The sequence below is a fragment of the Zalophus californianus genome, chromosome 10 (assembly GCF_009762305.2).
Source record: "Zalophus californianus isolate mZalCal1 chromosome 10, mZalCal1.pri.v2, whole genome shotgun sequence".
Classification (NCBI taxonomy): Eukaryota; Metazoa; Chordata; class Mammalia; order Carnivora; family Otariidae; genus Zalophus; species Zalophus californianus.
The window spans coordinates 38135245-38154495 of NC_045604.1; the positions used below are offsets into that span (position 1 = coordinate 38135245).

A 19251-nucleotide genomic window follows, 5' to 3' on the forward strand; every position below is an offset into this window, starting at 1 on the left:
AACCCGAAAATCGTTTTTAAGTTTCAAATCCAGTTCTGCTGAAGCTCCAGCTAGTATCTGCGGCCCTAGGACCCAACCTTTCCCGACAGCCGGGCTTTGAGGGGCGAAGGGATTTCTGCTACGGGGACTCATTTCGGCCGAGGTCAGTGCGCTCCCACTCACGGCCGTCCTGTCCCTACCAATTCCGCTCTGGGGGCAGAAAAACACGTGAAAGGCGAAGATGGGTTTTCCCTAAACGTAGCCTAAGAGGGTGGCGACCTCCCTCCGCCTGGGCCGCGGGGATCAAAGCACCTTCTCTTTCCTCCTCGCCCTGGCCGCTTGGTTTCAGCCCCACTCTTAGCGCCCAAGTTGCCTCTGATTTTACAGCTCCTCTCAACTTTCCAGGTTGTGTTCGTTTCACTGAGAAACTGCCCGTCAATTTCAAACGCTTTGTGGCTGTTAAGAAATCCTAATCCGCACGGTCCTAGCACCTGCCCTGGCCTCGGAGACGCGCTCCCCGCCGGCCGGGAGACGGTTCCGCTTGTGCGCTCGTGCGGGGTGTGCCCGGGCTGCGGGCTAGGACGCACCGTGCCCGCCGAGCGCTGCCCTCCGCGATTGGGTTAACGCGCGGACTTCTCGCGGGCCAAGCCGCGGAGGTCACCCCCCGGCGGGTAACTGTGTGGGTTCACGCAGGGGTCCTTTCGGCACCTCTCCCACAGCGGGGACTACCGCTTCTGACCTCATCCTGCCCCCAACTAGAGAAGGCGGCGTTTGGCGGCGGAAGGGGCTCCAGAAAATGACCACGCATTTTAGATAAAGGTCGTGCCCGCTTCCCAGCCTCACCTAGTTTGGACTGCAGCCAGGCCCCGCCCCTCCATCTCCCCCCTTCCCCCAATCTAGCGGAGGGAGAGATGCCAGCGCAGTGGAGTCATACCGCTGGCTTGGGCACCATTGGCTCATGCCTGGAACACGCAGCGGCGAGTACGCACATCTGGCGGCCCGCCCGGACGGCTCCGGTCCTGATATGGAGAGAGAGGGCGGGCGGGTGTGTGTCCGAGAGCGAGAGGCCGGGGGAGCGCCGCTCGACCGGCTCCTCCCCGAGCTTGCATCACCAGTCCGTCCCCCCCCCACCCTTCGCTTCCCCTTTTGGCCCCTCCTCCATCCCTCCTGCCTGCCCAGCCTAGTTCGGCTGGTTCTCCGGGGAAGCTATTAATAGCATTACGTCAGCCTGGGACTCGTAACCCGGAGTAAACTGGCTCGCCGCCAGCCAGAGGGCTATAAAAGGGGTGATGCAACGCGCTCTGAGCCACAGTCGCACGCAGCGAGGCGCGCAGTACCCAGCGCTGTCCCGGCGCCTCCGCCCGAACCCGAGCCGACTCGCCCGCCACCCCGCGCGCCGGCCGTGCGTCCTCGGGGCTCGCCCATCCGCCCCCCAGACAGACAGCCCGACCCCGCCCCGACCCCGCCCGCCCTCTGGACCCTGGCCGCCCCGAGTGGAGACCGGAGGTGAGCGCTGGAACCGAGTGAGTGAGCGCGGCGAGGGTGGCCCGCTTTCATACCCTTTGCGCCCCTCTAATAACCAGTCCCGCGACCCCTGCGCGGGTCACCGATCCGCGCGCCCAGCCTCCGGCTGCGAAAGAACTCTGGCCGAACTTCTCCCAGCCGAAGCTGCTCCTCAGCGCTTCGGAAAGTTTCTCGCAAAGAACTTTCTCTTTTGACTTGGGGCGCGAAAGGGTCCCGGTGACCGAGAGGACGGACCACGGCTCCTCCGCCGGCTTCGGAGCCCTGCTCCTCTCCGCCCTGGGCGCCTGCTTACCTCTCCCGGAGCGGGCGTGGGGAGCTGGGTGCGCGGGGGTGGCCGAGGCTCTCCGGCTAGCTATCCCGCTCATCCTTCGCTTCGTGCCGGGCACCGCCGTTCCCGGGGCCAGCCTTCCCGGGCCCAGCGGAGAGGCCCACCGAGGCCGGGTGCCGGCGGGAGGGCTGCCCCAGGAGCCGGACCGAATGAATGGGAAAGGGACGGGCGAGCGGGGGTCGCGGCCGCGGCCGCGGCCGCTGGGGGTCGCCCTGCGCACCCTGGAGCGCTGCGCCGCGGGACCGCGCGGGAGCCTGGAGCGAAAGTTAGTTGGGATAAGTTTCGAGGTGGCAAGCACTCGTGTTGCTGTCCTGGGGCGGACGGCGTAGAGGGCTCCCGGCACAGGCTGGTGTCCAACCCCTGGGCGGGAGACTTCTTGTCCCAAGGCTCTCACACGGTTTTCTCGCGTACCTGTGACTCTTCCTCCGGCGGGGTCCGCGGGTTTCTCTGCCGTTCGTCTACGGAGACCCACCTTGGAGGAAGCAAGGGTGCGAGACCGGTGCAGATAATTGAGAGAATGCCTTTGTGGTCTAGTGGCCGGGACCCTGAGAGCTTATACTGAGCTTCGTGTCTTCGAGCCTCAGTTTCCCCAAGTGAGAGAACTAGGGCGCACAGGGCCCGTGCTGGCTGCCTCTGCCTGTTTGGAAGCACCAAGTGGTAGTTGGACCCGATAACCATTAAGGTCCTCTCTGAAAGAAGTTTTTCAGGTTCCAGGGCGATGTAACTGAAAGAAAGGGAGCCGGTGAGGAGACGTGAATGACTTGAGTGAGGGGGTCTCTGTCTAATGTCACTGACCAGCTTCGGAGGCAATGAAGGGGAGGGGACTTATGGGGCATGTCTTCCCTTCCTAACGTTCTTTCCATTGCATGGTTCTCCTGTGCTCCCCCACACCCCATTTTCATTTCATCTACTTACTTTCTTTCCTCCTTACCATTTTCTTTTCCCTAATTTTATTACCGAGATCACATATACATCCTTACAAATAGAGGTGTTGCTAAACCCTTGATGGAGCCAGGGGGGAGGAAATGCGGGGTAGAACATTCGGGTGGTCTCCCCCCAATGCACCTAGTTCAGTGTGGGTGACAGTCCCACCTGCTGGGGGGGAGCTCCCCATCTTTAAATGAAGGAGAAATTGTTATTACTGCCCTTCTTGTTTTGTATTTAGTATTTGGTATAGAATAATTCTACAACATATAAACTCTTGCTTTGAAGATATCCTGGACAAAGACGAGGGTGGCAGAGGGGTTTGTGGTTGTTATCATCTGGATGGTTTCAGAGACGTGATGGGTAACATTCCAGGCTGGCAGTGTGGATAGGATACAGCACCCAGCACCTGTGGCAGCTGTTGGAACCTTCCTATCCTTTCTGTCTTAACCCCCTCACCCCCCATCTCCCTCTTGGCCCTTTCTCTCCATTGTTCTCTTTCTTCTGTACGCCCTCCCTGTCTCAGTCCTGTCAAAGCCTCCTCTGTGGTGGATACCAGGTTACTAAGACTGCTAACCCCTCATCTCCCTGGCCAGTGGCTCTATTCTTCCTGTGCCTTATTGGTTCGTCCTATCAGTGTTGGATCTTTGTTGATGATGAAGCAAAATGAGCAGTGGGTGAGTGGTCGACAGCTTGGCTAGGGCTGGGCCACTGACCCGCTTTATGGCCTCGGGCAAGTCACTACCTTCCTAGATCTCATGTTAATTGCAAAATGAAGATCTGACCTACGTGCCTCTAATATCGGGCGTTCTATCCCTTTATGTAGAGCCCATGATTTCTTCTCTTTTCATTTGGCTGGGCACAGAACAGCGTCAATGGTTCCAAGTGTTACCCAGCCTAGGAAGGAGGAAGTACATAGTCAGGACACCAGAGAAACTAGAAATGGTTTCATGTGTGAGAACTGATTATTTCTCAGCTACGTAAGAGCAGTGGAAACAAGCTTTTGCCAGCAAATATATAGTGGGGTAGAATTGACCTGGTGTGTTGGGAGCCCAGGGTCAACCAAAGTGCAAAAGAAGCTGTGAATGACCCGAATTTCATTAGGGTTCCAGTTGATTCCTGATTAATGGGGCTAACTTGCATTGACAACAACATTCTGAGTTCCCCCTGAAATGGGGAAAGTGGAATCACAGTAATAATGGGTATCCAGCCCGTGTATAAATCCACCTTTGTGACTCTTGTATGATCTTGACCACCCTGTGAGGGAATGGGGGCGGGCAATATTGGTCTCATTTTACAGATAGACTGAGGCCCAGAAAGCGTGAGAAGGTTGTCAATGGGGGCTCAGCTTGTGAGTGGTAGTGATGAGCCTGTTTCTGAAGCCCCAGCATTACACCAACGGTTTTTAGATAGGCCTGGAAAAAGACCAATATAGGAAGTTAGTGAAAGACCAGTATCGGCTTCGTATACTGTGAGATGTTTTACGAGCAGCACTTAGGTGAAGAGATGAAAATTAAAAGTGAAAATTCAACTTAGTTGTAGCTACTAGGAAATAAAATCTGGGAGTTGAATTTCCAGTTAAAGAAATACACGAGTGAAGTTTCACTTTCTTGAAAATGATGAAACTGCCAAAGATATGACATGGTTTCTGATTGGAGATGATGAAGCAAAAGCAAAATGCAGGTTCTTTGTAGCAAGTCTGGACAATTTTAAGATCAGTGTAGAAAGCCAACTCAGAAAATCCCCAAACAGATTTTTTTTATTCAACAAGGGGGAATGTTGGCGGGTCTCAACTTTCAGAAAAGTTGTCTGAAGATTTAACTTCATTTTCCTTGTAGGGACACAGCCTGAGTCTGGGCTGAATCAGACCTTAAGAGAATGAGTCAAGAAGTAACTAGAAAGTTATCTCAAGAAATTAAGCTGTAGCAGAATGCAGAGAAAACTCCAAATCTCTACAGATGCAACTGCTTTCCTTTGTGAAAGGCTTTTTAGCATTTTTACAACCCATTTCCATCCCCAAGTAAGCCCACCCAATGCTTGTCATAAAAACATTCCATACCACTGACATTGGAACAGCTGACTTTAAAGTAAGAAGGAATAAAACCAGTCCCAGGGCGCCTGGGTGGCTCAGTCGTTAAGCGTCTGCCTTCAGCTCAGGTCATGATCCCGGGGTCCTGGGATCGAGCCCCACATGGGGCTCCCTGCTCCGCAGGAAGCCTGCTTCTCCCTCTCCCACTCCTCCTGCTTGTGTTCCCTCTCTCGCTATCTCTCTCTCTGCCAAATAAATAAATAAAATCTTTAAAAAAATAAAATAAAACTTCCCAATTATTAAAAAAAAACAAAACCAGTCCCAAACAGCAGACCCCAAGCCCCGAGAGCTTATTAATAAACTTAGCTGGGGGGTAAAACAGACTACACTCAACACTGGTGGAATTCAAACTACCCAGGTAAAGGAGAGCCATCCAGTCATCCAAACAAAGGCCAGCCCAGTGGTAGCTCTGAATTCCATCTCTGAACTACTGGGTTTTTAATCAAGTTGGTTAAGGGAGGGAAAACATGAATGCATGGGAGAATCATAAGCCTCGGGCTTCAGAAGGCTGGTTTCTCAAGAGTTTATCACCTGCCAGAGAAGTATCCTCCCTACATCTGAAAACGATGGGATTAAATTGATACAGGAGCCTCGGTTCTGGCTCACGACACAGGGCTTTGGGAAGACAATTACAGACGTTTCCCAGATTTCTTTGAACACCCAGTGGTGGCGTTGGTCGGCCTGGCATTCTTGCCTCCATTAGTGTATTTCAGACCTTAAGGGGAAGTCAGTTAAGAGGTCAGGGTGATCTATTCCAAAGTGTTTGAGATCACAGAGAGTGACCAGCCACCCTGCCACCGGGACCCCACAGAGCATCTGTCACAGAGCCAGCCGGGCTGGAGGGATCCCAGGGAGGCCTCGCAGTTGCTTTATATTTTCCGGGGCATGTTCATGTATTACTTTCTCAATTCCTTCCACAAGTCTGGAAAAATGGGGTGATTGTCTTTAGCCTTCTTTTACAGAGGAGGAAACAGGCACTGGGAGGTATGATGATGATACGTGAGTAAGTGGGCCTCAAATCTTGATCATCTGACCCCAGTCTAAGAATTTTTGTGGATAAAAGACCCACTTATGACTCCTGAAATGCAGGCAGCAGCTGGAGTGTGCACGCTGAACAGAAAGATCAGCGGTTCATTGCACAGAGTTCATGACTCCCCCCTGGCTCTTTGCTTAGTCTCCTCTCCACCGCTTCTGTTCCAGGACCCCCACCCAGCCCCAGCCAACCCCCACCCAAACCCCGCAAGAAAGGTTTGCTCTGGCATTTTTGTTTTTGCAGTGTAAATAATATTTTCTATTCTATAAGTTCAGGGCATGAGTTCTGGAGTCAAACTTAATCCAAGTCCTGAGGCTGCTTCATACTAACTCTGTGACTTTGGACAAGGTGTTTAACTAGTCTAAACCTCAGTTACCTCATCTGTGAAAGGGGGCTAGAACCTAATTCACTGGGTTCTCTTGAGGGTTAAATGAGATAATGCACGTAAGGTTTCTAGCCTGAAGGAGGCACTCTGTTAAATGTTAGTCGCTTGCCAGAGGGCTTCCCGTCGACTAGACTGGGCTAATGACTGCTCGCAGCCAGATTGCAAAGGACGCTCCAGGGCACAGTGTGCCTAGACCGTCCCCACACTCCTCATACCTGGACAACTGACTGCAAGGATGAGGGGACACGGCTGCTGCTGGAGGGAGTGTGTGGCAGGCAGAGATTTACGGGGGGCTCTTCCAAATTGGAACCGTGGAACTATTATGATTTCTACCCTTCACTTTCCTTTACATTGTCCCTTTGGGCTCCCTGGGCTATAGAACGAGAGAGGTAGGTGAGACTTCAGAGACCATTTGATTTGACCCCCTCCTTCCCCCTTTGATGTACTCAGTGGGGCGGTCTGCGGGGGTCAGCAGGCCTTGGGAGCAGCTGGTGCCAGGCGCTGGGCCAGCTCTGGGTACAGGAACAGTGAAGACACTCAGTCCCCATGCCACAGGACCTCTCAGCCATTGGCCAGATGAAGACTGAGACTCAGCCTAGGTCACACTGTTCCTCAGTGCTGGAGCCAGTCCCGGCTTCCCCTCGGTCCCCAGCCCCAGCCTTTCCAGACACCGCGGGGCTGAACACCACCCCCAGGAGAGGTCCAAATTCTTAGTTCCTTGCTTTTCTTTTCTCAGGTATTTTGCTTCAGCCGGCTTAATCTTTTAAGAAGGGGCTACTGGTCCCTTGTGATGTAAATCCCCCGCCCCACCCCTCAGCCCTAGCTCCTGCCAAGCTGGGCTGAAGAAACACACCTGCTAGCTACAGTTACTATCCTCCTTCTCATTGACTTGGATCCAACTTCCTGAGGGAGAAGTTTCAGAGATTTATTTGCTAAATCCAAGGGTCCCTGAGTCTTCGCTTTTATTCCATTCACTGATAGATACATTCAACTTGATTTCAGATACCTGCCAAGTTTCTTTTCAAAACAGAGACTGAAAATGGGGTTACATAAGAGTCTCACTGATTTTTTTTTTTTTTCTTTAAATGCTCTTCCTCTTTCAGGACTGTTTGAGGCTACATTTGCATATATGCACACCAGCCAAAACTAATAGCTTCTTGAACTCTAGCCTGAAATGCCACCCTTTATAAATTTCAAGTAGGCATTTTATCCACATCACTGAGCTATGTATTTTAAGAACGTGTTTTACTCAAGAGGAGGATGGTGTAAACCGAGAACAACACAGAAGCCTGAGGGGGATACGGCTGTGGTGTTGGGGGCCGCTGACGTGGGGAGACTTGATCCCATGCCCCTAAGTCCCTGAAGTAGTTTGGGTCTCGATATTTCTTTCAGCAAAATGATGCTTCAACACCCAGGCCAGGTCTCTGCCTCGGAAGTCAGTGCGTCTGCCATCGTCCCCTGCCTGTCCCCTCCTGGGTCACTGGTGTTTGAGGATTTTGCTAACCTGACACCCTTTGTCAAGGAAGAACTGAGGTTTGCCATCCAGAACAAGCACCTCTGTCACCGGATGTCCTCTGCACTGGAGTCGGTCACTGTCAGCAGCAGCCCCCTGGAGATGGCAGTCACAAAAACCGAGGTAGGTGCTCCTCGCAGTGCCCGTTCTTTACGTGCGTCTTCATTGTACACCCGCCAGGCCAGGCGTGCTCCAGGCAGGGCGCTGCTCAGAGTGTGGGGACGGTGTTCGTCACAACGAGGACCCGGGCGGCCAGTGTGGGTAGCGAGGGCCAGCCAGCCCCGCTCACGGCCCTGGCAACAGCTTCTGCTCTGAGTTCCCTTGTCTCCAACACTTGCCTTCCTCCCCATCAAGCAACCTTTTATAAGACACCTGGAGTAACAGACATGGCGAGAGGTCTGAGAGCTGGGTGCTGGCCATGCGGTGGTGGCTCGAGGACCTCAGAGTGGAGGTCTTGGCTACTTTCTGGGCCTTTCCCTTATGGATAAAAGATGGGAGTGTATCAAGCTTACTTAACTGCTGTGATCACTGTCTTTGGTCAAGGGGCAGCAGAACTATGATGCTGTGTGCACAAGGCCTCATTAGAGGTACCACCTGTGCTGCATTAACGCGAGAGGTCATCATTGCCTTGTCCAGTACTGGACAGTGCAAGGGGAGCCATGGGACACGCGAGGAAGTGTCTAAAAATTCTCTGTAAATACCTTGAGATAACAGGATGTAATGGGAAGTAGTAGGATCCCCATAGAAGAAAGAAAAGCATTTTGTGAGGGTATATGGAGGGTTCCTCAGAGGAAGAAGCAGATGTCCAGTGTAGAGGATATCTGGTGATAGAATATTTCCTGATCTGTGGAAATATTCCTTAGAGCCACCAGACTCATCCACTGATTGTGTGTTTACTAAGTGACCTTCTGATCTTACGTCAGTTTAACAGGTGGGTTCTCCTCCTGGGAAGAGAATGCACCAACTAATCTCGTTGAATATTCAGGTTCCCTTGGTTGCTGTAATTCTTATCTTAAAATAGGATGCCGAGCCTATGAAACCCATGGGCATCCTGTGTGCTTGGGCAGCAAGACCCTGTTCTGCCAGGTCCCAGTCACCTCTGGGAAGGCAACAAGGCAGAATGAGGCAGTGTGTCCCAGAGAGGGGATAGGATGAGGAGCCAGAGGCCTGGGTTTACACCCAGGCTTTGTAGCCTACGGGTCTGGTGACCATGAGCTGGTGATGCCTGGGCCTCCCTGGAAGTGCTGCTGCTGGCCCCTCCGCACCTCATTTCCACAGCAGTAAGGTCAGGGGGTTGAACTGAATGGTTCTTGAAGGCCTTTTCCATCTCTGACAGTGTACGATTCTGAGATTTGCTCTACTTTCAAGTATTTCCTCGTGTGAGAAAACCCCGAATCCTCTCCGCCCATCCAAAAATATCTGTAGGGTTGTATAGGAAGTACCACAGTTGCTGGGTTCTTGATGAAGAATGGTGAGGTTAATAATGACAGTAACTAAGGCTGACTATATGCTAAACACTGTGCAAAGCATTTTAATTATATATATAAATATATATATGTATATATCTAACTTAACTAATTTGACCCTCCTCCCAACCCTATTGGATAGATAAGATTATTGATCCCATTTTACAAGTGAGGGAAACTGAGGTTCAGAAGAGTATGGTAACTTGCCCAAGGTCTCACAGCTAATAGGTAGTGAAGCTGGGATTCAGAGCCAGTGTAGTTTAAACTCAGATGTCTGCCTGATGTAAAAGGTAGAACTGCCTCTCGCCCTGCTTTCCCCTCGGACTTTGTTTCTCTAAATTGTGAGGCCTTCTGTCTCGGTGCACGCTAAGTCAGTGTCGTCGAATCCAAAGGACAAGCAATAAGACAGATCTGAAGGGACTGTTGTGTCCCAGGATTTCTTTGGTTTGAAGTGTGGATCCCTGCCCTTTCTTGCTGTCCGGAGCAGTGACGACAGGTGACACGACAAGGTCTGACGTTAGCAGCCTAGACCGTCACCCACTCAAGCCCACCCGTGAGTGCCTCATCCCAGCTGGCCTCGAGCCTCTGAGCCAAGCCCAGTGGCTGAATTTCGCAGGTGCCCCATCAGTCCTGAGACAAAGGGTGAGAGCCAACTTCCAGAGAGGACCAGAACCTAAAGCAGGACAGGGTTTCGTTCTCTGAGGACCCCCACAGCTGACTCAGGGTGGGGCAAAGAAAGGCAGTGTATTTAAGGCGGGTTGCCTTTTTTGCCTCCCATGAAGCATGCGGTCTCTTGAATTTTATAGGTAGCCCCTGAAGAAGATGAAAGGAAAAAGAGGCGGCGGGAAAGAAATAAGATTGCAGCTGCCAAGTGCCGCAACAAAAAGAAGGAGAAGACAGAGTGCCTGCAGAAAGTGAGTCGTCCCTGGGGCACCTGGGTGGTGTAGGTGGTTCCGCGTCCAACTCTTGGTTTTAGTTCAGGTCATGATCTCATGGGTCGTGCAATCAAGCGTCGAGGAGGGCTGAGCGGGGAGTGGACTTGAGGATTCTCGCCCTCTGCCCCCCCCCCCACTCACTCTCTCTGTCTCTCTAAAATAAACAAGTAAATCTTTAGAAAGAAAGAAAGAGAGTCCTCCCCGCCTCACCCCCTCCTCCTGCTCATGCCTGTCCACGACCAACCTCATGTTGCCAGCACGAGGGGAGTCAGAAAGCCCCCTGCCCAGAAGTCTTTTCCCAAGAAGGACCTGTAGCTGGTAGCAGAAGGCTGGTGGCTGCAGGAGGGGGGAACCGAGCTGTTAGCACATCAAAGGGGACTCTGGATGTAGAAGAAGCAGGTGTGTGAATTAAAAACCACAGATTGTCTGCTGCCCAGATTCCCAGCAGTCTTAGCCCGTCCATACACGTCTGGCAGCTTCCAGGCTGCGGGATATGTCAGCCCAGTTAAAGAAGGTTCACTCACCCGTTTTACCGAGAGAAGGAAGCTGCCGGCTCTCAATTGGCTCAATATGAAAAGCCTTTAATTAATCTCTTCAAACAAGTTATTTCCTTAATCTGCAAGCAGTGGTTACACTTTTTTTTTTTTTTGCGTTCTGGTGTATTCTTAACTCTGTTGCCCTTCTCCTCAGCTCATCCCATAGCCCGAGCTCCCCGCTGTGTTCCGCCAGCTCCCCTTCTGCAGGAAGAAGTGCAGGTGGGAAGAGCATCCCTGGGCAGGTAGGACGCGCCCAGGTGCAGTCCTTCCGTGCCTGTGTCCCCTCCCCCAAGTGTGGACAGGCCAGCGCAGAGTCTCCGCCCAGGCTCCGCAGGTCCGCAAGGATTCTGTTGATTGCTTCAGGGAGGCAGTGAAAATGGAGACGTTTTGTGTGTTGCCATGTACATTTTTTCTGGGGAGACGAACTTCTCACTGAAATCAGTGACTCACAACAGACAGAGCACCATGAGTCTGCATTTTTTCCCAGCAGGGCTGCTCATGGGCTGTTGGACTCATGCAAAGGATGTCTCTGAGCCGTTGGTTGTACTGCATTTTCATTGCCATGACAGTCACAACCCACCCTCAACCTTGAGTGGAAACTCAAGGGCATCTCTGAAGAAGCCTCCAAGTTCAAAGGCTTCTCCAGGGTCTGGATTCTCCCAGACCTAATGCCGCTGTCCCTGCTTTGTGGGGACGCCGTCCCAGGGAGCCCAAGCACTCCCTCTCTGCAGGCCGTTCCCAGCCTCATGAACCACAACGACGTGTGACCACTGCCACCCCGAGGCCAGCCTCTCTGCACTGGAACCTTGGCTCCATTCCTAATAATTCTGTTGCTTGTTCCCCAGGAGTCGGAGAAGCTGGAGAGCGTGAACGCTGAACTGAAGGCCCAAATCGAGGAGCTCAAGAACGAGAAGCAACATTTGATATACATGCTCAACCTTCATCGGCCCACGTGTATTGTCCGGGCTCAGAATGGGCGGACTCCAGAAGATGAGAGAAACCTTTTTATCCAACAGATAAAAGAAGGAACATTGCAAAGCTAAGCAGTCGTGGTATGGGGGCAACTGGGGAGTCCTCATCGAAACCTTCTACATCCCAAACCCTGAAGCCATTGGAGATCTGACTTCCTGTGCACCTCTCACATCCCAGCCGTGAAGAACCATCGAGGCGGAAGAGCCCTTGGTGACTCAGCTGGGCCTTTCCTCTCTGCACCAGAGTGGACTTTGGACCAGGACAAGGGCATCTTTTTGTCTCAATGCCAGGATTTAGACCTTAACATTACTGGCTCTTCTTGGATGCTGCAGATGGCCCCTGTTGAGGGTCCTGCACATCTTCTGCCTGGATTCTACCAAAACCAGGATTCTCACCATTAGGACTCATGCTGAAGAAGTGTCTGTACCTTGGGTGGGTGGAGTGGGGCCACGTCCTGCGCTGCCACGGCCACTCACAGGGGACACAGAGTGAGAACGGCATTTAGCAACGTTGTACAATGGCCAGGGTTGTGTTTTCTAGCAAACATGCTATTATGTACCGGAATTAACTGTGTGCAACGCGTCTGTGTCAAAGCTAGGCATTGTGCTCTCCTGATGTTTGTTTTGCACAACACCGGTGTGATTTTCCTCAGATCTGGTTTCTGAGCGGGGGGGTGGGGGGGCGTTGGCGAGCACCATAGGCCGTGTCTTACAGAATGTTGAGGTGGCCAGAAGAGCTTGTCCACCCCGGGAGAACAGAATTCTGCTGGCGAGCAGGGCAGTTTTGTGTCAACAGAGAAAGCCGCCTTTCCCGTGGCAGCCAGGCATTAGCAAAAAACTCATGGGCATGACTGCAGGTCCTCTGTCTCAAACTCATTTATAATGTCACAGGAAGAAAGCAGGAAGTCCAACTTCCAAAGGGCTAGGACTCTCCACTCAGTGACTTAGGTCAGGAGTTATTTCTAGGCCAGAAAAGCCAAAGAATATTCCATTTTCCTTTTCTCACAGTTGAAAACCACATTCAGTGGAGACAAGTTTGAAGCCCGGTGATGCCTAGGCGTTAGCATTATTGGATGTCCATGGCATTGTTTGTCATATGGATGTTTGTAGAAATCTGGCCCAGAGCATTTATAACTGTGAGAGGTCATTCACACTGGCCACAGGACTCTGGCTACTGTCTGTTTAAATTCTGATGTTTCTGTGAAATCCTCAAGAGTGTTTAATCCTATTCAATAGTATCATTACAATTTTCTGTAAGAGAAAATATTACTTATTTATCCTAGTATTCCTAACTTGTTGATATAATAAATACTGGAACCAAGACATGGTGAACTTAAGTGTTGTGCTGGTTTCTCTTCCTTTTAAATGGGTTGGTTGTTGAACTCTAGCCATTCCCCACCCCCTCCCTCTCCGTCGAGGGGGAGGGGCGTTTTCGCTTAAAAATTCTCCCAAGGGTCATCCTTTGCTCTTTGGGGTGCCACTGGGCGGGATAGTTGACTTTCCATTCTGTTCCTCAGACTGTGGCATCTGTTGCCCAGTTTCTCATTGACAAGCCCCGAAACACAGCGCCAACCAAGTATATCCTTTAGACCAACTGTTTGGTGTTAACATAGAGTTTTGATATAAAATCTCAACTATGTTTCTTTGAATGTACAGATGCCTAAAACGTAGACCCATTGTTCAGCTTGACACTGTACCTTCTGCCTCAGAACATTTCTTAAAGTATTCACTCGATTACATCCGTTATGTCCAAATATGTGTCTGATTATTGCAAGTATGTATTTCAAATAGGAGGAAAGAATGGAGGGAGGAAGAGAGGGAGAGAATCATTTTGATAGGTGTGCTAATTCAAAGAAAGGCATTTCACCGAATGGGATTCCTTAGGTCTGGAACAGAACCAGGCTCCCTTGCTCTTTGCCTGTGCACACAGGTATTCCTCACAGGCTAGAAATAAAAACTGGCTATTCTGCTACTAATGTCTTCCTTCAGAGAGATATTAGCTTCATCCAATGTTAAGATTCGTGCACATGAATGGGGAGCCTGCTCCTCTGAACTCCTGTATGGTTCCTTTAAATTAGCACCTGTGACACCCGTGTCCTGATTTTGCTGCTTTATTTGCACATCAGGGATACTTGCCCATCTGTAAAGAGCCAATTGGTGGAAGCGCCCCTTGCCACTGCTTTCAGGAGATAATCTATTTTCTTTAAGGGGTGGTGGGGGGGGAAATCCTTGGCATTTACCCTGTGGTTGTAGGTGTAGGTGCCACCAATCAGCGGTTAGAAACTCCAGACAGTTTTTAAGCTGCCAAGGACAACAGTGAATTGGAGAGGAAGGAAGTGGGTGGTGGCAATGGCCAAAAAAATTGATCCGAAAAATACACTGTATATGGTTAGTGGAACTGAAAGCTCCTTTTACCAAGTGTATTAAAAACAGTTTTGTTTCCTGCGGCCAAGTTTATGTTTTGATACTTCAATAATAATAATAAAAAGGACAAATAATCTATTTACCATCAAGTTGTTCAGTTCCTTTTGTTTCATATTCAATGGAGAGGGAAGGTTGGGAGGATCTGAGAGAATAAAGTTGGATGGAGCCTCCACCAGAATCAGACACACCCAGTTTGCCAGTCTCTTTCCACGGGCCTCCTGCTGGGGTGGTGACATCACACTGGCGGGTCATGGAGAGCCCCCCCTCTCCTGACCTCATCCTTGCCCCTTGCCTTTCCCTAACATCTCGCCTGACACCTCTTGCAGAATCAAGAGTTTTAAAGGTTCTGGTCCAGAGGGATTCTGGAATTAAAACTTTAACTTTCTGCCAAGAGCTCAAAAGCTATTTTCCATCTTTATCCTACTTTCTCCCCATTGGCTTTGAATAAACCCTTAAAACCCAAACCCATACTGAGCCTTTCCTTTCTTCCCATCCCATACTCTGGTTGTATTCACCTTTCTCTGTGTTTTCATGGATCTGCCTGACGTAGAGCCTCAGAGGAGGCCAGTTTTGCCCATTGAGCATCCTTCTGTGTTCTCATAGTGACTCTAACCCCACAAGCTTCTCAATTTGTCCTCTCAAAAACTGCTCTCGGGAAGGAATTCACACGGAGGCTTAAAAGGCCAGTTGAGGATGAATGCTAATAAATGCTACTATTTATTGAGTTAGACGATATGCTCAACACTTCACATGCATTATTTCGTTGAATCCTCACAGCAACTGTTATCCCCATTTTACAGACGGGGAAATGGAAAGCTGAGTCACACCGTTGACCTTTCTAAAGGGTTCCAAGCAGGAGTGTATATGTGCTATATGTGCATGTGTGTGTGAGAGAGAAATTACACACAACATAAAATCTACCATTGTACCCATTCTAGAGAGTGTAAAACTCAGTACATTCACAATGCTGTGTGACCATCACCACTATCTAGTTCGAGAATTTTCATTCCCTACAAAGTAAATCCTGTACCTATTAAGCAGTCACTCCCTACACTCCCCTCCGTCCAGCCCCAGGCAACCGCTAATCTACTACCTGTCTGTGGATTTGCCTCTTCTGGATATTTCATCTAAATGGAATCATACAGTATGTGGCCATCTGTGTCTTGCTTCTTTCACTTGGCATCCTGTTTTCAGGATTCATCCCTGTTGTAGCAGGTATCAGTACTTCATTTTTTTTTTTTTTAATGGCTGAATAACATTCCACTGTATGGATAGACCACATTTTGTTTATCCATTCACCTGTTGATGAACAGGTGTGTGTATTGGAATAGAAAGATATCCTTTATTTTCAAGGAATGAATCCCTAATGTAGGATTTCAGGCGTAACATCAAACTGGGAGATTAGAGAGTTGGGAGCAGGTGTCTTAGAACTTCCAAGTAACAATTTAGAAATCACATATTCTGCGGCTAGCTCTGTGGGAGGGGTGATAAGGCAGGAGGCATAATGGTACATGCTCTCCATAGGTGTCGATGCTTCCAAACCACTCCTGTTGCCCCAGGAGGGTGCTTGGTAGGCTCCTGGAATTGAAGATGACACCTCTGCACCCCCCGCACTTCATTTCACTGGGGAAGAAGGGAAGAAAACCAGGGGTCTTAAGAGAGCATAACCAGGTTTCCACACACAGGCTGTTTGTAGAAGCATAAGGGAGAGGAGGAACGAAGATGACCCCCCTGTACAATTTAATTCCCATTTCAGCCCAGCCACCACCTGAAGTAGTTGTTTTGGATTCTGTCCATAACATATATACACATATAGAGTCATGCAACTTCCAATAGTGCATCAGAAAGGTCTTAAATCAGTCTGGTTTAAAACCTGTGGCTGGCCCAAGCTTTCTTTGTGAGGCAAAGTACTGTGGTGGTTCCAAACAAAGGCTTTAGAATCAGGTAGACCTGCATGCAAATACTGCCTCTTCTGCCATCAGTTCTGTGAAGTTAGGCCAATGATACCGTCTCACTTTCTTCACCCGTAAAACGGGGCAGTAGCAACAGTACCAAACTTGATGGATTCTTACGGTCATATGTGGAGAACATGGCATGGTGCGTAGGGGATGCAGTGTTTAAGGTTATCATTAATGGCTGCTAGCATCAATGTCTACTGCAGTGTTATGAAAGAGCAGGCCAAGAACCAAGACTGCCAATTCTGGGTTCTTGGACAAAATGAAACCATGAGCTCCAATGGTTCAAATGTATCCCATCATCTTACCTTCCTATAGCTTTGGTCCAGTTGCTGAAATCTTTTGAATTTGGGGGAGGGGAGAAAAAAGTCCCCACACAAAATTGTTCCATTTGAAGAAATTTTTATTTTGATACCCACCTGAGTCCCTGGCAGGGTAAACCTGTCCTCTGTGGGGGCAATGGGGCTTTTGGGGGGAGGATGGTGGCCCTGCCCTGAGGGGGTGTCTGGGGGACGAGAACAAAGGGGTATGTGACAGTGACAGGTCACAAAGGGCAGCAGAGGATAAATATGGCTGCGCAGGGGTTTAGGCTGAGAGAGTGGTCACTTCTCTCACCAGGACTGTAGTTTGCAGCCTCTCAGGAAAATTTTTAAAAAATCAGGGCAGAGGTGAGGTAGAGGAGGAGCCCACCGTCCATCTCTACACCCTTGCAGAGATTCAGTCTGGGGTCCAGGCACCCACCAGCATCCCCTCTGCCATCCTCAGAGCCCCCAACCCGGACCTCTGTCTCTGGGAGGTTCTGAGCCAAAGGAGGGGGGGGTCTGTGGCCTGTGGGGTGGGGTGGGGTTGAGACACCTGCCCCAGAGCCACCCGTGTGACACAGGAGCCCTCTGTCAACCCAACAAGGCCGAGGAAGGGAAGACCCAGGGCCACCCCCGCCGCCCCTTGCCAGCCAGCACTGCTCGTGACACAAGGTGCTCATGAACGCCGAGGCTCTGCTACCCTACCACACAGCCCACAGTGCTTCTGGGGTGGGCATGTTCAACACCACCATGGGGAAACTACAGAGACAACTGCACAAGGGAGAATATGACATATTCAAGTACGCACCTATTTTTGAAAGCGACTTTATCCAGATTACCAAAAGGGGAGAAGTCATTGATGTGCACAACCGAGTCAGAATGGTGACCGTGGGCGTCGCATCCACCAGCCCCATCCTCCCGCTCCCTGACGTCATGCTGCTGGCCCGCCCGGCCACCGGCTGTGAAGAGCATGCCGGGCGGGGCCAGGCCACCAAGGGAAAAGGCCGCAAGGCTTCAAAGACCTTAGAGCTCACCAGGCTCCTTCCCTTGAAGTTTGTGAGGATCTCCATTCACGACCGTGAGAAACAACAGCTGCGCCTCAAGTTCGCCACGGGCCGCTCGTGCTACCTGCAGCTGAGTCCCCCTCTGGACGCGCGGGAAGACCTCTTTGCCTACTGGGAAAAGCTCATCTACCTCCTCCGGCCGCCAGTGGACAGTCACAGCAGTACCTATGCCATTCCAGCCGAGGACATGCTGTGCATGCCTGTGTTTGAGGAAGAGGACCGGAGGAGCCCAGCGGGGGCAGATTTCCAAGGAAAAGGGGATCAGGACCAGGTCAGCATCAGGAGCCTCCACGTGGTCTCGGAGGTGGCCGGCGCCACCTCTGCAGCTTTTGCTGGCGGGGAGGGGACCCATCAGGACTCCCACAAACCCAACACCCTGCCCGACGTAGCCGCCCCAAACACAAAAGCGACAGGGCTCGACAAGGAGTCGGCAGCAGGGGCCACGACAGAGGCGGCGGCGGGGGAGGCCGCGGGGGCGGCGGCAGTGGTGGCCTCAGGGACAGCAACAGGGTTCGCAGCGGGGGTCGCAGCGGGCACCACAGCAGGCGCTTTGAGCGTGGCGATCACCAGGTCTGGGGCCCCTGAACAGCTAAGCATGGCCGTAGCCGGGGCAGCCACCCAGCGTCCAGGAGGCGGCAAAGCGAACCTCGCCATTGCGGGCGCTGCCAACATGTCCCCGAGGAGCGTGAACGTGGCCTTGGCAGGTACCGGAAAGACCCCAGGGTTTACTTCCGACTCGTCCAACGGTCTCCCAGAGGACAGCATGTCCCTGGCGTTCGCCGGGACAAGAGCTGCCGGCAAGGCTGCGGGAGAAGCCGCTCTGGACGTAGCCGAGGGAGCGCTCCTCTCCGACGCGCCGAGCGCGGGCGGCCCGGGCGGGCAGGCGGGAAGGCAGTCCCTGAAGGGCCGGAGGGAGCGGAGGGAGCACCGGGAAAAGGAGCTAGCCCTCCGGGGCTCCCGTCGCCGCAGGGCCGCCGAGAGCCGCCACAAGGCCCAGGGGGACAAGATCACCCGGAAAGCCTCCAGCCGGTCCATAGCGGTCCACAGAGCCGCGCGCGAGGACAAGAAGGAGAAGGGCCGTGGCAGCCCGGGGGGCGGCAGGCGCGCCCCCCACAAAGGCATCAGCCACGCCCCCATCGCCAAGGAGTCCAGAACCTCCCACAAACCGGGGCGGAGCTTATCCACCCCCAACTCGGGCTCCGCCACCAAGAGGCTCAGCAGGATCAGCTCTTTCCTGAGGAACGTCAAAGCCAACCTTATTACAAGAACCATGGCCTCCCCACGGGGCAGAGACGTGGACATGTTGCCGAAGACCGTGGACAGGAGCGGTATGGAGGCCATCATCGAGGCCGCAGAGAGCGGCCAGTGCTTGGAGAGCGCGGGGAGCGGGACATCTGACATCATGGAGACGGTGACCTTCGAAGCCCATTAGTAGGACCCAGAGCTTTCGGCAGCTGCAAAGGGGACCGGGCTCAGGGACGTATCCCCGGAGACTCCATTCCAGCTTTCCTCACTGCAGTTGAAATAAAAAAACATACAATCTGAGAATGGCATGCTGCATTCTGTCGGAATTTCTAGGTCCTGCAGCCCAGTAGTGACCTCACAGTGGATTCTGTGAGGTCAGCCGGGCTGCCATCCAAGACCCCAGGGTCCAGTCGAGGGCAGCCCCCACCTCACACCCATGCTCAGAGCCAAAGCTCATCCTGCCTCAAGGCCTGTCTGGCTTGTTCCTCAGGGCCACAGCTAAAAGTCAAACTATGGCCCCTAATGCTCCACCTCCACCATTTCTCTATTTTTATAAACGTTCCTAACTCCTGAAGGTC

At 51.9% G+C, this 19251-nt stretch overlaps 3 protein-coding genes across 4 annotated transcripts; all 3 read left to right on the forward strand.

Moving 5' to 3' along the window:
- Positions 1 to 937: 937 nt before the first annotated feature.
- LOC113932615 lies at positions 938 to 4908 on the forward strand. The gene is made up of 2 exons (XM_027611916.1): positions 938 to 995; positions 1508 to 4908. Exons 1-2 carry the CDS (start codon positions 938 to 940, stop codon positions 2158 to 2160), a joined length of 711 nt encoding a protein of 236 aa, XP_027467717.1. The 3' UTR covers positions 2161 to 4908.
- Positions 1301 to 14196, forward strand: ATF3 (activating transcription factor 3). 2 transcript variants are annotated; one of them, XM_027612658.2, is made up of 4 exons: positions 1301 to 1502; positions 7655 to 7898; positions 10048 to 10155; positions 11558 to 14196. In XM_027612658.2, the coding sequence occupies exons 2-4, from the start codon at positions 7659 to 7661 to the stop codon at positions 11753 to 11755; spliced, it is 546 nt and encodes a 181-aa protein (XP_027468459.1). In that variant the 5' UTR covers positions 1301 to 1502; positions 7655 to 7658; the 3' UTR covers positions 11756 to 14196. The 2 variants fall into 2 exon arrangements, with proteins under 2 accessions (XP_027468459.1, XP_027468457.1); XM_027612656.2 differs by having other exon boundaries at positions 1301 to 1485.
- A 2364-nt stretch (positions 14197 to 16560) lies between these two features.
- FAM71A (family with sequence similarity 71 member A) lies at positions 16561 to 18968 on the forward strand. Its single transcript, XM_027612431.2, has one exon. The coding sequence runs from the start codon at positions 17043 to 17045 to the stop codon at positions 18858 to 18860; it is 1818 nt and encodes a 605-aa protein (XP_027468232.1). The 5' UTR covers positions 16561 to 17042; the 3' UTR covers positions 18861 to 18968.
- The last annotated feature ends 283 nt before the right edge of the window (positions 18969 to 19251 follow it).